Source organism: Microtus pennsylvanicus, chromosome 10 (assembly GCF_037038515.1).
Source record: "Microtus pennsylvanicus isolate mMicPen1 chromosome 10, mMicPen1.hap1, whole genome shotgun sequence".
Classification (NCBI taxonomy): Eukaryota; Metazoa; Chordata; class Mammalia; order Rodentia; family Cricetidae; genus Microtus; species Microtus pennsylvanicus.
This window is the reverse complement of record NC_134588.1, coordinates 80,234,000-80,250,957: the sequence shown is the minus strand read 5'-3', so window position 1 is coordinate 80,250,957 and position 16,958 is coordinate 80,234,000. Positions and strand designations below refer to the sequence as shown.

Here is a 16,958-nt window from a genome sequence, read left to right as displayed (position 1 = left end):
TTATATTTCTTTTTCAAAGATTTGAAGTTTTCAACCATTCAAATCTTTCACTCACTTGGTTAGAGTTACCCAAGATATTTTATATTATTTGATGCTATAATGAAAGATATCGTTTCCCTGATGTTTCTACCCCTCCCTTTTTTTCCTATTATTGGTTTTTTTTTTGAGACAGGGTTATTTGTGTAGCCTTGGCTATCCTGGAACTAGCTCTGTAGACCAGGCTGGCCTCAGAATCACAGAGATCCGCTGTCCTTTGCCTCCTGAGTGCTGAGATAAAAGGCATGTACCAACATTACCCAACCGTTCTTTATTTCTTTTACAGTGTTTGTCATTTGTATATAAAAGGGCTACCATTTTTTTTAATTAAACATGTATCTGGCCACTTTGCTGAAAGTGTTTATCAGGTGTAGTAGTTCCCTGCTAGAATTTTTAGGCTCACTTATTTATACTATCATAACATCTACAAATAAAGATACTTCGACTTCTTCTTTTCAAATTTGTATCCCTTTGATCTCCTTCAGTGGAATTATGGTTTTAGTTAAGACTTCAAGTGCTATATTGAATAGGTATGAAGAGAGTGGACAGTCTTGTTTCTGATTTTAGTGGAATTGCTTTGACTTTCTTTCCGTTTAATTTGATCTTGGCTACAGGCTTGCTCTAAATTTGCTATGTTATGTTTATATATGTCCCTTGTATCTCTTATCTCTTCAGGACTTTATCATGAAGGAGAGTATTGAATTTTTGCCAAACTCCTTTTCTATAGCTAATGAGATGATCCTGTTTTTTTTTTTCCTTTCCTTTCATTTTGTTTATATGGTGGATTACATTGAACCATCCTTGCTTCTCTGGGATGAAGCCTACTTCATCATGGTGGATGATCTTTTTTTTTTTTAAGATTTATTTATTTATTAAGTATACAGGCCAGAAGAGGGCACCAGATCTCATTATAGGTGGTTGTGAACTGCCATGTGGTTGCTGGGAATTGAACTCAGGACCTTTGGAAGAGCAGGCAGTGCTCTTAACCACTGAGCCACCTCTCCAGCCCTGGTGGATGATCTTTTTGATGTGTTCTTGAATTTTGTTTGCATGTATTTTATTGAATATTTTGCATCTATGCTCAGAAGGGAAATTGATCTGTAATTCTCTTACTTCATTGAGATTTATGTGGTTTTGGGTATCAGGGAAATTATGGCCCCATAAAATGAATTGTATAATGTCCCTTCTGTTTCTATTTTGTGGAATAATTTAAGGAGTTTGGTGTTAACTCTTTGAAAGTCTGGGAGAATTCTGTGCTAAAACCATCTGGCCCCTCTTCTTGTTTGGGGGTTGGGAAAGAGAGATTAATGACTGCTTCTGTTTTCTTAGGGGTTATAGATCTATTCGAATTGTTTATCTGATCTTGGTTTAACTTTATAGTAAGTGATACCTATTGAGAGAATTATCTTTTTATTTTAGATTTTCCAATTTGGTGGAATACAGGTTTTTAAAATATGCCCTTATGATTCTCTGTTTTTCCTTGGTGTCGGTTGTTATGTCTCCCTTTTCATTTCTGATTTTGTTAATTTGGATATTCTTTCTCCATCCTTTAGTTAGGGTTTTTCTATCTTGTTGATGTTTTCAAAGAACCAACTCTTTATTTCATTGATTTTTTGCATTATTCTCCCCCCATTTTATTGATTTGAGCCCCGCTTTTTATTATTTCCTGGCGTCTGCTCCTCCTGGTTGAGTTTGCTTCTTTTTTTCTAGAACTTTCAGTTGTGCTGTTAAGTCGCTAGTACGGGATCTCTCCAGTTTTTTTATGTAGGCACTTAGTGTTATGAACTTTCCTCTTAGCACTGTTTTCAATGTGTTCATAAGTTTAAGTATGCTGTACATTCATTTTAATTGAATTCTAGAAAGTCTTTAATTACTTTATTACTATCTTGGCCTACTTTTTTTATTCAGTAGAGAGTTGTTCAGTTTCCCTGAGTTTGTGATCTTTCTGTTGTGTCTGATATCTAGTTTTTACCCAAGGTGGTTTGATAGACTGCAGGGAGCTATTTCACTTTCCTTGTATTTATTGAGATTTTATTGAGACAAGTACATGATCAGTTTTGGACAAAGTTCCCCGAGGTACAGTATAGAAGGCATATTTATTCTTTTGTGTTTGAGTGAAAAGTTCTAGAAATATCTGTTAGGTCCATTTGGTTTATAATATTGTTAGCTCTGATATTTCTCTGTTTAGATTCTGTCTGGATGACTGATCAATTGGTGAGAACAGGGTATTGAAGTCTCCCACTCTCAGTGTATGAGGGTCAATATGTGATTTAAGCTGCAGTAGAATTTATTTTAGAAATACAGATGCTCTTGTGTTTGGGGCAGAGATGTTAAGAGTTGAAATGTTGCCAGAAGTGGTGGTACACACCTTTAATCTCAGCACTTTGGAGACAGAGGCAGGTGGATCTCTGTAAATTTGAGGCTAGCCTGACCTACAAAGCAAATTCCAGGACAGTCAGGAGAGTTACACAAAAAACCCTGTCTGGAAAAGCAAGCAAACAAACAAAAACCAAACAACCAAACAAAAAGAATTGAATGTCATCTAGTAGGATTTTTCCTCTGATGAGTATGTAATGTTCTTCCCTATCTCTTTTGATTACTTTTTATTTGAAATCTATTTTGTTAGATATTAAAATGACTACACTGTTTGCTTCTTAGGTCCATTTGCTTGGAATATCTTTTTATAGTCCTTTACCCTCAGGTAATGTCTGCCCGTTGTTTTGAGATGTGCTTTGTGGATGCACCAGAAAGAATCCTGTTTTCACATTCATTCTGTTAGTCTGTGTCTTTTGATTGGGGGAATTGAGACCATGGGTATGAGATATATGAAGGGCTAATGATTGTTGATTTCTGTTGTCTTGCTGTTGTTGTTGGTCTGTATTGTGTGTGTGTGTTTTCCCTATTTGATTTTGCTGGTCTGAGATTGTTTATTCCCTGTTTTTTCATGGGTGTATTTAATATCCTTAGGTTGGAGTGTCCTTCTACTAGCATGTTCTGTGGGGCTGGGTTTCTAGATAGTGTTTAAATTTGACTTTATCATGGAATATCTCATTTTCCTCTGTCTATGGAGGTTGAAAGCTTTGCTGGGTATGTTAACCCTGGGTGGTATCTGTGGTCTCTTAGAGTCTGCAGCACATCTGTCCAGGCCCTTCTGCCTTTAGAGTCTCCATTGAGAAGTCAGGTAGTTCTAACAGGTCTGCTTTTATATGGTACTTTCTGTGTTCTCCTTGATGCTTTTAATATTCTTCTTTTTTTCTATGTCTTTACTATTTTATTATGCATTGAGGAAACTTTCTTTCCTGGTCCTGTCTGCTTGATGTTCTATATGCTTCAGGTACCTTTATGGACATCTACTTCTTTAGCTTAGAAAATTTTTCTTCTAAGATTTTGTTGAAAATATTTTCTGGGTCTTTGATCTGGATTTCTTTTCCTTCCTCTGTATCTTCATAGTGTCCCTGATTTCCTGAATGTTTTGTGTCAGGAGTGTTTTATATTTAACATTTTCTTTGACCAACATGTCCATTTCTTCCATGGTATCTTCAATGAGTAAGATTCCTTCTCCAATCTCCTGTATTCTGTTGGTGAAGCTTGCCCCTGAGGTTCCTGTTCAAATTCCTAAATTTTTCATTTCCAGAATTCCCCTAGTTTGAATTTCCTTTTTTGATTATGTTTCCATTTAAGGTCTCTAACAGTTTTATTTATTTACTTCCATTGTTTGTTTGTGTTTTCTTGGCTTTCTTTAAGGGATGTATTCATTTCTTCTTTAAGGACCTCCATCATCTTCACATAGTTACTTTTAAGGTCTTTTTTTTTTGTGCTTCAGCTATGTTGGAATATACAGGGCCTGCTGTGGTAGAATAGCTGGGGTCTAAGTGGAGACATATTGCCCTGGCTGTTGTTGGTTGTGTTCTTTTGCTATCGTGTTAGCTTCTAGGCTTGGGATGATTGTAGATTTAGGTGCCGATTTCTGGATTTGTCTCTGTCTCTATAGCTCAGACCTAAAAGCATCCAGAAAATCTTCTGATTTCTTTTTAAAAATTATTTTAATTTAAAAATTATGTGTTTGTGGATATGTATGCCTGTAGATAGGTGCATATGAGTGCAGGTGCCTACATAGGTCAGAGAAGGTCATCAGATCCTCTGGATCTGGAGTTATGGTCATTGTTACCTGCTTGATGTGGATGCTGAGACCTGAATTCTGGTCCTCTGCAAGCCTAGCAAATACTGTTAACCACTGTGCCATTTCTTTAGCCAAAACTTTTTTGTTTTTGTTTTGTTTTGTTTTGTTTGATTTTCGAGACAGGATTTCTCTGTGTAGCCTTGGCTGTCTTGGAACTCACTCTGTAGACCAGGCTACCCTCAAACTCAGAGATCTGCCTGCTTCTGCCTCCCAAGTGCTGGGATTAAACATGTGTGCTACCAATGGCCGGCTAAGCCCCAAACTTTTTATTTCTTAAACATTTTTTAGAGTTTCTTTGGTATGTGAGTGTTGGTAACCCTTCACATTTCTTTAATAGACCCCTGAACTATCAACAGACCAAAGATTCACCATGGCAACGTGTACTGAATCAGAGCAGAGCCCCAGCCTAGATCAAGAGGACAGCTGGAGGGACAGTGCCTCCCTGGACATAGGGGAAGGCCTGGGTTCCACACCAGAGTCTTCCTACAAGGCTGTCAGAGAGGTGAAAGGAGACCAACACAGACAGGGACCCTGGGCCAGGTCCCCGATGTGCCCTATGGAATCCCATCCTCACTTGTGCAAACTCCACCAAGAACCAGAGGCACCAGCGTTGGCTACCTCTTTGGAAAAGGATATGAGACAAAACTGCTATTCTGTGTGTGATATCAGGAGACTGGGAAGGTAAGATTTACCGTATTAGCAGGGATTTTGTAAGCTGTGTGCATTGATTGCCAGCTGATTACAATCAAGCAGTCACCCACTATAGACAGGATTATTGTGCCCAGCACTGTTCTAGGAGTTTGAGGGGAATAAGAAACTATAGAAGCCTGGGATGGGAGCTGTTACAACCTGGGAACTTTGGGGAAGAGCAAACTCCACCCAGATGACAATCATCCCCAGTATGTCCTCGAGGCTGCTAATGGCAGGCCTTACATTTTCTCCCAGTGCACAGTGTGTTTTCTGTACCCACGCGTCCTCTTTAGTTGCTTGTGTTTCTTGCCAGCACACAGTGTGTATCCTATAGTCCCACGGCCTCTTTAGCTGGGGTGCAAAGGGAGATTTTCTGCATGTGCTCATTTCTATTGATGACATACACCTTTCTTATCAATACTACCTGGAAGCATAGTTCCATCTCCAAAGCCAGGCTGAAACCTTCATTTCAACGACTGTTTTTATTCAGTGTATGGTTCAGTGCCTATCCACCCTAAAGCATTTCTTGTTTTAATTCCTGTTCCCATGAAAAAACACTTTGAAATTTAGTTGGAAGACTATTTATTACATACATATACCTCAGACATTGTTAGGCAGCAGAGACGGGAGGAAGGAGAAGAAGGTTAGACGGAGGCAGGGTGTGTTTTGGCTGCTAGGCATTTGTAAGCATGCATGGACGTGAACAGGCAACAACCGGGAATAATATTTTGTGCTTGACACTATATAAAGCTTTTAGGATCCAGTGACTCTCTCTTTGGGGTCATTGTAGCAGAATGATAAGAATAGACTCACAGAGACTGAAAGGTGGCGTGAGGTATTCAACCCTCTGCGTCTATAGCTTCTTCATTTGTGTGTCTGACCAGCCCGAGATTGAAAAGATTAGAAAATCACTTGTACTGCTCAGTACAGATGTTTTGATGATTATTTTCTAAACAATATAGTATAACAACTATTTATAAAGTATTTTTACTGTATTAGTTATTATAAATAATCTAGAAATGAGCTACTATTTCAATAGGAGGTGTGTAAATGATACACAAGCATGTACTACATTTATAGAGGGGGTTCCAACATGTGGGGATTCTGGTATCTGTGGAGTGTGTGTGTGTGTGTGTGTGTGTCCTAGAACTTCTCTCAGATGGATAGTGAGAGAAGCAGAAGGCAGGATAAGCTGGGCTCTGGGAGAATTGTGGCAAATAGGGGCCAGGCTTAATACCTAAAGGCATCCGGATACAAATGTTTAAAGATTGCTGTGCAAGCCAAACAGAACCCAACTGCTTTGCAACATAGAAACAGCATGGGAAAGCACATTCATCCATACTATTCATCTCATCTTCTGATAATTCACGTGTGTTCCTTACAGTGTTACGGTTACAGTTTTTTTTTTTAATTACAATGGAATCAAGGGCATCATACGATGTGCTTGATGAAGTGACAAGGGAACAACTTAGAGATTTACCCAAGGCCAACCATTAGTAAGCCTATGTGGGACTTCTCCTTTCCCATAGGCACAAGGCCACTTGTTTAGACTTCTAAAGGCTTTAAAAACATAATTGTATATTTGTGTGTGTGTGTGTGTGTGTGATGAATATAAGAACTATAGAGCATGTGTAGAAGTCACAAGACCACTCGGGAGAGTTATCCCTTTCCTTACACTCAAATTCAGGTCATCATATTTGGCAGGAAGCCCCTTTACCTGCTGAACATCTCACCAGCCCCAGATGTCTACAAGTTTTATTACCAGAAAGTTTAAAAAGGGGATCACTGATAACTGGATTAAAAATATTTCTGGATTTAAGCGCAAGTCTAGTTAGACCTAGATTTACCTTACAGCTTTAACTCAATAGAGTTAAATTAAATAAGAACATTTTTAACTTCTGATTAGCAGAGGCCATCAGCGCTTCATTCATGGTAGCACAGCATAGTGGATTGCATATAAAAATGGTCAACTCTAACCTCATACTCCACATGGGAGTGCACTCTTGCTTCCTGCAGCAAGGGCTGCCCGCTCTTACCTGAATGTTTCCAGGATGCTCAACTTGCTCCTGCACAAGGCACCATTTGCCACCACACCCTTGCTGGTCAGACAAGGCTCCTTTATTTACCTTCTCATATTTTTTACTTACATGTACTGATCTTATTGTTATTCATTTTTTAGAAAACAATGCTTTTATTTATTCTTCAAAAATTTCATGCATTTTATTATGATCGTATATTTCCCTCCCCTAACTCCTCCCAGATTCTCCCCAACTACCCTACCAACCCAACTTTATTCCTCATCTCTTAAAAACCAAACAAACCACCCTTCCCCCAGTTTGTGTTGGCTGATTACACCTGGGTGTGCGGCCTGCCCTGGATTGTGACCAATACACTAAGTTTTGTTCCATTAAAGACAACTGCCTTTCTCTCACCTAGCAGCAATTGCATGCCAACAGTTTCTTGGCAAGGCGTGGGATATTTTTTTTTAGACAAGAGAGTCATTTATTTTTTATTTCCTGAATCAGATTAAAATTTGGCTTACTTGTAAGGCTACACCATATGTCCAAAACCTGTCATTCTTGAAGGGTGTTCCCTTTTGAGGGTCACTTAGAGTCTTTTAGGTTCTGAATATTCTAGTGAGGTGTCTGGTCCTCAGTTGTTATGGTTACTGCCTCCCCCCCTTCTTAGGTTTCTGAGGCTATGAATAACTAGCTGCAAGCCCCTTTGGGCCCCCACACCCCTTTGCACCATGGTGGTCCTGGGAATGACAACATTCCTCCTCCCCTCATTTCCTGGTTTTACTCTTGCCTCATTTTCTTCTTCTATTCAAGAATTTTCTTCACTCGGAAATCAGGACACAAAGCTGTGGCGGGCCCTCCTCCACAGGACAGTGCTTAGCTGCCATTTATGCACTTATAGCAACTGTTTCCAAAGAAAGAAAAGTGTAGTGTATACATAGAAACTCTAAAGAAGGGTCCCCACCTTGGCAGTCAGGTTCTAATTAGTATTCCAGTGTGGGATGGTGGTTATCCATGGGCTCCTTAGGAATATTTGCAGGTCAGAGGTGGCTGTCCCAGCCAAACTGGCCTTTGATTTGTGGCCTCTCTGGGTCCAGTGTTCTGTAGTTTGGGACAAAAGGCACAAATCTGTGGAGCATGTCTTTAGAGCCAGCATTACCACTTCTTCATGTGTGTGCCTGGGGAGCTGTCTTCCCTTAGTTGAGGGCTGCCCAGTCTTAAAGTAGCCCCAGGATGCCTAGGCCACTGTGCAAGCCAGGAGAAATAAGATAGCACAGGGCCTAGCACACAGTAGGGACTCAGCACTCTTCTGGATTCCTACTTTTTCTTGGGAAATTTCTTGTTAAGGAACAAACCGTGTCGATTGAAATCCTCAGTCAACTGCCAGAACTTACTCTCTGCCAAGTTGCTCCATCTTAACAGCAGATGGCTGCCAGCACCCCAGAAAGCTCAGTGTGTGTTTAGATTTCACTTATCCTTCCTCATACCCATCTCTGTCCTACATCCGGAAATTAGACATTGTCATGGAAGATGTGGGTTGATACCTATGGAAGAGGAGAGCTTGGCTGGGCTATATACAAGGCTACTTGGTAAAGTTTGGCCATAAGGTGACAGTCATAGCCAGTCTTGTTATGCTTGGGCATCATTATAGGCTGTCCAACATCTCTGTTTTTGGTGTGGGAGCAGATCACTTTTTCTTTGGCTAAGTCTCACATCAAAGATAAAGGTATCCCTTGAAAGTGTGGAGGGAGATTATGGTGAAGATGAAGCTTTGACAGCCAGGCAGCTGCACTGGCCCACAGACATCTGTGCTCTGTACCCACAGACACCTGTGCTCTGCACCCGTAGACATCTGTGCTCTGCATCCACAGACAGCTGAGCTCTGCACCCGCAGACAGCTGTGCTCTGCACCCATAGACAGCTGTGCTCTGCACCCACAGACAGCTGAGCTCTGCACCCACAGACAGCTGTGCTCTGAACCTGCAGGCAGCTGTGCTCTGCACCCACAGACAGTTGTTCTCTGTACCCATAGACAGCTCTGCTCTGCACCCACAGACAGTTGTTCTCTGCACCCATAGACAGCTGTGCTCTGTACCCGCAGACACCTGTGCTCTGCACCCACAGACAGATGTGCTCTGCACCCGCAGACAGCTGTGCTCTGCACCTGCAGGCAGCTGTGCTCTGCATCCACAGACAGCTGAGCTCTGCGCCCACAGACAGCTGAGCTCTGCGCCCACAGACAGCTGAGCTCTGCGCCCACAGACAGCTGAGCTCTGCATCCACAGACAGCTGAGCTCTGCACCCGCAGACAGCTGTGCTCTGCACCCGTAGACAGCTGTGCTCTGCACCCACAGACAGCTGAGCTCTGCACCCACAGACAGCTGTGCTCTGCACCCGTAGACAGCTGTGCTCTGCACCCGTAGACAGCTGTGCTCTGCACCCACAGACAGCTGAGCTCTGCACCCACAGACAGCTGTGCTCTGCACCTGCAGGCAGCTGTGCTCTGCACCCACAGACAGCTGTGCTCTGCACCCGCAGACAGCTGTGCTCTGCACCCACAGACAGCTGAGCTCTGCACCCACAGACAGCTGTGCTCTGCACCTGCAGGCAGCTGTGCTCTGCAACCACAGACAGTTGTTCTCTGTACCCATAGACAGCTCTGCTCTGCACCCACAGACAGTTGTTCTCTGCACTCATAGACAGCTGTGCTCTGTACCCGCAGACACCTGTGCTCTGCACCCACAGACAGATGTGCTCTGCACCCGCAGACAGCTGTGCTCTGCACCCACAGACAGATGTGCTCTGCACCCGCAGACAGCTGAGCTCTGCACCCGCAGACAGCTGTGCTCTGCACCCGCAGACATCTGTGCTCTTCACCCGCAGACACCTGTGCTCTGCACCCGCAGACAGCTGTGCTCTTCACCCGCAGACACCTGTGCTCTGCACCCGCAGACACCTGTGCTCTTCACCCGCAGACACCTGTGCTCTGCACCCGCAGACATCTGTGCTCTTCACCCGCAGACACCTGTGCTCTGCACCCGCAGACAGCTGTGCTCTTCACCCGCAGACACCTGTGCTCTGCACCCGCAGACAGCTGTGCTCTTCACCCGCAGACACCTGTGCTCTGCACCCGCAGACATCTGTGCTCTTCACCCGCAGACACCTGTGCTCTGCACCCGCAGACATCTGTGCTCTTCACCCGCAGACACCTGTGCTCTGCACCCGCAGACATCTGTGCTCTTCACCCGCAGACACCTGTGCTCTGCACCCGCAGACATCTGTGCTCTTCACCCGCAGACACCTGTGCTCTGCTCTGCACCCACAGACATCTGAACTCTGCACCCACAGACAGCTGAGCTCTGCACCCACAGACAGCTGTGCTCTGTACCCAACACAGTTGTTCCTGCACCCACAGACATCTCTACTCTGCACCCACAGACAGCTGAGCTCTGCACCCGCAGACAGCTGTGCTCTGCACCCGCAGACAGCTGTGCTCTGCACCCACAGACATCTGAACTCTGCACCCACAGACAGCTGAGCTCTGCACCCACAGACAGCTGAGCTCTGCACCCACAGACAGCTGAGCTCTGCACCCACAGACAGCTGAGCTCTGCACCCACAGACATCTGAACTCTGCACCCACAGACAGCTGAGCTCTGCACCCACAGACAGCTGAGCTCTGCACCCACAGACATCTGAACTCTGCACCCACAGACAGCTGAGCTCTGCACCCACAGACAGCTGTGCTCTGCACCTGCAGACAGCTGTGCTCTGCACCCGCAGACAGCTCTGCTCTGCACCGGCAGGCAGCTGTGCTCTGCACCCGCAGGCAACTGGGCAGTGCATGGCTTTTCTTGCTTTTTTGTCATAACTACCCACTGTTCCTTCTCTATGTTTATAAGAAAACATAATTTATGTACATTTGACCAAGTCTATTACATTTTTAAACCAAATTTTTGCCCAAGTACTTGACGATTTCTAAGTTGTTTTATAGTCTTGACAAAATCATTTTGTATACACAAGCAAGCATATGCTCACATGAATGCAGTTTTATACAGATCCTATAGCTGGCTTTCAGGACTGTAAATAATGTCCCTTCATAGTAAACCACACTGTCTGGCATTTGTGGGTTTGTAGTTATTGGGGTATTCTAGGGTTGATTTTTAAGAGAGACAGGCATTAGGGGAAAGGGGAGCAGGGATGGGAGCATGTAATGAAACTAACCCTTTGATCTGGGTGTGGGGCAGGGGGCTAAGAAGTGAGGATCCAGGCAGTTGGTTAGAAAAACAACTAAATGTCTGTGCTTTTCTCTTAGATTTTCCTTCTCATCTTCTCTAACCAGATTAGCAACAGATATTTTCTGAGCGCCTCTCTGCATGTGTGCAGTGCTGCACAAAACACCCTGCTGTCTGCAGGACTGCTCTTTCTCGTCCAAGGCATGTGTGGCTATCTTGGGTCCTCGCTGGAAGGCTGAATCTTTCTCTTGCATCTGCGTGTGCATAGCCTGATAATGAGCCTCTCCGGTCCTCTGCCTCCTGTGTCCTTCCTTTGACATGGGGAATAATGTCACTCCAGCTGGCTGCCTCTCTAAAGACTTCATCGGTGCTCTGAAAGGGACCTGATATTTGCACAAAGTGCTTTGAAGGTTGCTTCTAGTCTCCGTGGGCTCTTTTCCCTCTAATCTGTCTGCTGAAATAGTTCAAACCATCAGAGTCGCACACAATAGCAGCATTTCACTGCTGGAAAACTTACCCTGTACCAGCACTCCTGGAAGGCAGATAATGTATAACAATCATTTAATTTATAGCTTCTAACAATTCTAACAATTTCAGTGTTTCAGATAAGAAAACCAAGATTGCAGATAAGCAGGACACCTACCCAAGGTCTCAGTGTAAAACGCGGGCCCTAGAACTGACCCCAGCTCATAGCTTTGCCTGCACTGTTGTGCCCTCTGGCAGCTCCCCCGTGGGCTCCTAGGTTTGATATGCTGAGCTGTTTCTGCTTACTACCTGCACTGTAATATTTCAGGGCTGCTCTTGTTCTCATGTGCCTGGTAGTCTCACCAGTTCAGGGACCATAATTTGCTGTTTGTACCCTGGCGCTCTGGGCATCCTCTGGCCAGGTCTTAGGTAATGAACAAGGATGAGGATCTTGAGAGGCAAGGAGAAGGCAGGCCAGGAATTGCTGATGGAGGCTGGACCACACACACGTTTCTGTTTTCTGGTCCTGGATTGGACAGGGATGATGCTGAAGGTGGCACATGTTTTCTTCACGAAACCTCTTCTCTCACCTTCGATGATGAAGACTACCTGACCCTCAACTCCACGTTCTCAGGCCAGCTGCCCTGTGAAGAATGTCTAGAGGCGGATTCTGAGACTATTCCTCTGCCGCAGTTCTGTTCTTGGGGTGCTCTCGCAAAGTCTACACTTCCGGAAGGATCCCCCGGGAGTGAGAGTGACTGGGAGGATCTGGAGGAGTCTGTGGCATCCTCAGGTGGGTATCACACTCTGTGTGGGATGAGGCTTCACGGAACTCACTTAGGTTAGAGTAATGGTCCCCTAAAGTATCATCTGGAAGTCATTTCTGCTGACTGCTTACTGTGGTCCCTGTTCCATGATGACTACTTTACCAATTGGGGACTGTTTGATATGCTACATGAGAGGCTTCTCCAGGGCTCTACAGTGACTAAAGCAGAGAGGCAGAATTCAAGCCATTCTCTCCCTGCACCTGGGTCCACACGTTGAGTGTCCCCTTTGCTGCCCTCCAGCACATGTGTGGACACACCTTCTCTCCCCAGGTTTAGCTTTTTGGAGACCAGCATGTCAAGGGCTAGTTTCTGTTTTGTCTACACCTACCTGGCCCTGGGATGTATATGCTTCAGAGAATACTCCCAGTGTCATGTTACTGGAGGCTGCTTATAGAGCCTTTGTGGTTGGGTACACATCAGAAAATCAGGCATGGTGGCTCATATTTCTAATCCCAGTACGTAGGAAACACAGACAGGAGAATCACAACAGCAAGGGCATCCTCAGAACACTATGGAGCTATCAGAGACAGAAGCTGGGAATTTTACCCGGTAAGCCACTGCCACATGGCGATACACTGATTACTACAAATGGGTTAAACCAAGATGTAAGAGTTAACCAATAAGAAGTTAGAGATAATGGGCCAAGCAGTGTTTTAATTAATATAGTTTCTGTGTGGTTATTTTGGGGCTAAGCTAGTTGGGCGGCAGGGATGAACAAGCGGGCCCCCCTCTTACATGAATATGATGCTAAAAAGTCCCATTCTTATCTGAAATAGACAACAAGTAACTAGGAGGATTCTGAGGCCTCAGAGGCCATTCACATACATTTGTAGGGAATCCGACATCCTGACATGGAAGGAAGACACGGATGGGTGTATAGAACTGTGAAGCCAGCAGGGAGAGGCTTGCATGTTAAGATCACCCTTCTAGTTGATCTCCGTGTGGCAGGAGAGCTGAAAGAAGGCTGAGCCATCTACAGGCACCCGTAGGGATCCAACTAAGACATTGATGGCTGTCTCCAGAAAGAGAGCAGAGAGGAAAGGGCATTCCCATGGGAGGAGCTAACGTTTCCATCCTGGTGCCACCGTTCACTGCACATGGAGACAATGACGCTTACCTGAGGCTGTCGTTGAAAGTCTGAGAGGACAATACCACATGTATAAGGTGCTTTTGGTAACAGCTAGCTATTGTTTTCATAGACTTCAGTGGGATGATGCAAGCTTTTGAACACAGCTGATTCTGCTGTTTTTCCACATAGACAAAGGCACTAAGCAGACAGGCTGTGTCCTAACATCAGGTTGGGGCAGGGAGAAGCTCTCATCTATGGCTGAGTGTGGAATAGATGAACTGGTTGGCCCTTGGCTATAGACTGGGGATGTAGCTGGGATGAACCATGTCATCATCTCAAATCCTACCCCCAAAAAGAGAACAGGTCTTCTCTGCTGCTTATAGAGGATGGAAGTCAGGTGTTGAGTGCTCATGGTGCCAGCTTGGGCCTAGGCTCTGTGGTTGTTCCACACATATGCTTTATAGCACCCAGGCTATGAATCACACTATCCCTAGGCAGTGTGACTCTTTTGGGAAAAGCACCATGTACATCCCTTAAAATCTCTGAAGGGTTATTCAGTCCCAGTCCTGCTGGCCTTGGTGAACTCCCAATAGTTCAGTTCCACTGGACCTGGATAGAAGTGGGAGGACCTTGGACTTCCCGCAGGGAATATGGAATGCTCTTCATTCTCAAGAGGGAGGGGGAATGGAATGGGGGGGGAAGGGAGAGAGGGGGAGGGGGCAATGTGTGGGAGGAGGGGGAGGGAAATGGGAAACGGGGAGGAGGTGGAAATTTTTTTTTCAACAACTAAAAAAAAAATTTTAAAAAAAGCTAAAAAAAAAATCTCTGAAGGGTCCAAGTCATCCAGAAGGTGAGTACTTCTGCGTATTATTCTCATTTGTCCCAGAAGTTGGGAGAGGAGGATACAAGAGGACTTTGCTTATGACTAAGTAGTGCATCCTTTACAGCTATAGTCGAAGTATTGTTTGCTCCATTTAGACAAAGATGATTAAAAATAATTTTTTTTCCTGATGCTAGAGAGATGAGTCCGCAGTGAAGAACAGATCGCCAGCACCCATACCAGGTTGTTCACAACCACCTGTAATCCAGTTCCTGGGGATTTGACACTGTCTTCTAGTTTCTACAGATATAGGCACACAGGCGGCAGACACCACACATACAAACACATACACACACAATTTAGAAATCTTTTGAAAAAAGGTATTTTCTATAAGTAAATTTAATCAGTGTTTGTGGTATTCTTAGTTCTCTTCTATCAATAGGCTTTGTGGTTTTATTTAAATTGTTCAGGTTCACATTCTGTGTGGATCCAAACCGCAGCTGTCAGAACTGGCTTTTGATGCATTTTCACAGAATGGATCTTTCCACAAGAGTCTATAACACACACAACTTTCCGTCAAGTAGCAGGAGGACAACGTGTTTCTTAAAGGACTCCGGAGCACAAAAAGTTAATTAATTTTACATAGTAAACTTCTTTATCCACACATTTTTACATCAGGCATTCATCACAAAGAATCGCCAGTCTAGTTTGAGGCCTCTGGTCTCTGCTACACCATAGACATTGGGCCCTCACTAGGATTCTTCCTGGACATCTCAGTGCTGCCCTGAGTCATGGAGAACCTGTAGTCCTGGATCTGCGGGATTCTCCCCCTGCCCCCTTCCCCCTGTGCTCCAGCAGATCACAGATGGGGTAGACTTGGGGTGGGTCAACACTTAATCCTTGTGCTGGGCTTGGGCAGTTGCAGGGTTGGTCAGCCTACCAGCTGTCCCATGTCCTCGTCACCACGGTGAGCTCTCCTGTATTGTCAGCTCCCTCATCTATTACAGGTTGTGAAGGGTGAGGGGAGCACCTCTCCCTGCCCACACAACTGCATGACAGACATGCTTGTTCACACCTTTAAAAAAACAAACAAACAAGCATTTTTCTTTTTGCTAAGTCAAAATAACAACAAAACCCAGTAAAAACAAAATCACCAAACCACAGTTCAGTGGGATAGTAAGAACAGGGTTGAATTATATGATTTAGAGAGGTTTCTGCACAACCAACCAGCCACCTACTAACATCTGCTCACTCTTTTAGGTGAGCACACTGAGCAAAGCATCTCCTGGGACAGAACCTGAGGGCTCCTGTGTGGGTATCCTTTCGGTGGAAGAACCCTCAGTTGATTTTGGTCCAGAGAATGTACCTACTTATTTGCTGTGTTACCACCAAAGAAGCATCCCCGAGAAGATGGGGTGTTAAGTACTGACTTCTAAGTCTTCGTGCCTGGTGTTTCTGAGGCTAATCATCTTTAGTAGTCACGACTTCCTCTTCAGCTCTGGGGTTTAAATCAAGCAAATCTTTGTGTGTATGGACTGGGATTCCTCTCATGAAAGGAACTGGGGACTAATTATTTAAATAAGGTAAACTACGGCAGGGGAAAGTTCTGGTTGCCAAACAGGGGCACCAAGGTGGGTGATGCAACATTCTGGTTCGCACCGTTGAGTCTTCATCTGTCAAAGGACTCTTATCAAAGTATCACCAGTATACTGGAAAGAATCTGCCAAGGGGCTTGGCTCAAAGGCCACAGGGGGAACAACTTTCTGTGTTTTCTGTTGGGGTTTTTCTGTCTTTCCTTCAACTCCAAATAATCATGTGTTCTTTTCAAATGACTTTTCTATTTGATCTTAATGTCTGATTCTCATTATATAAATGTAAACTATAGTAGAGCTAACATTTCTTGATGTTGCTATGTAGATGCTGCAATAAAACTTCTGGAATGAGCAAATACATAAAAGAAATAGACCTGGTGGACCACAATTCAAGTCTCTGGTGTACTGCTGTATAACATGAACCACATAGCAGAGATAAGGTCTCACATAATATAATGAGGGTGCGTGTTTAATGTAGGTCATGGCTTGCTCTGCCACTTATGGAAAATAATTTTTCAGCAATTTGAATAGTCTTGTTTTGGACAGTAAATATATCTTTGCATATTGCTGCATAGTTTTGTAGGTCTCAGGTTTGGAGAATTAATTAACTATGCAATAAAATGACTAAATAACAGTTTTTTCCCAATCTTCTGAAGTCTGGTTGTTTCTTCCATTCTTGAACTAGAAATAGGCAGATACCTAACTGTGTAAACATAGTCTTTCTCCCCATAGGACAGGGTCCCTTCTCCTCGGGCACGTATGTCCATGCTGAGCCATTTTTTTTTCATGAAAACATGTTAACTTGCCTTAAGGGCTTGGTGGCAGCTGTCACTTTATGCCAGGGGAAGTATGAGAAGGAGCAGTACAGTCCTATGAATTCGTGGGTGAACCCTGGCTCTCAGCACACTCAGCGTACTTCTCTACACGGAACACTTTCAAACTTCCAAAACGCAGATTCAGTGGGCTTACCCTTTGCAATCCTGAGTGACTAGAGCTGGGTGATGCCAAAGGCACATCCTATCACCC

The 16,958-nt window shown here is 44.2% G+C and overlaps 1 protein-coding gene across 2 annotated transcripts in view; it reads left to right on the top strand.

Moving 5' to 3' along the window:
• Nucleotides 1-16,576, top strand: part of Frmpd2 (FERM and PDZ domain containing 2) — a 110,116-nt gene extending 93,540 nt beyond the window's left edge. For both annotated transcript variants that reach the window (XM_075987521.1, XM_075987520.1), the window contains exons 28-30: nucleotides 4,554-4,897; nucleotides 12,164-12,417; nucleotides 15,601-16,576. In XM_075987521.1, coding sequence (XP_075843636.1) covers nucleotides 4,554-4,897; nucleotides 12,164-12,417; nucleotides 15,601-15,641 — 639 coding nt within the window. In that variant the 3' untranslated portion in view covers nucleotides 15,642-16,576. The remainder of the gene's footprint in view (nucleotides 1-4,553; nucleotides 4,898-12,163; nucleotides 12,418-15,600) is intronic.
• Nucleotides 16,577-16,958: the final 382 nt, after the last annotated feature.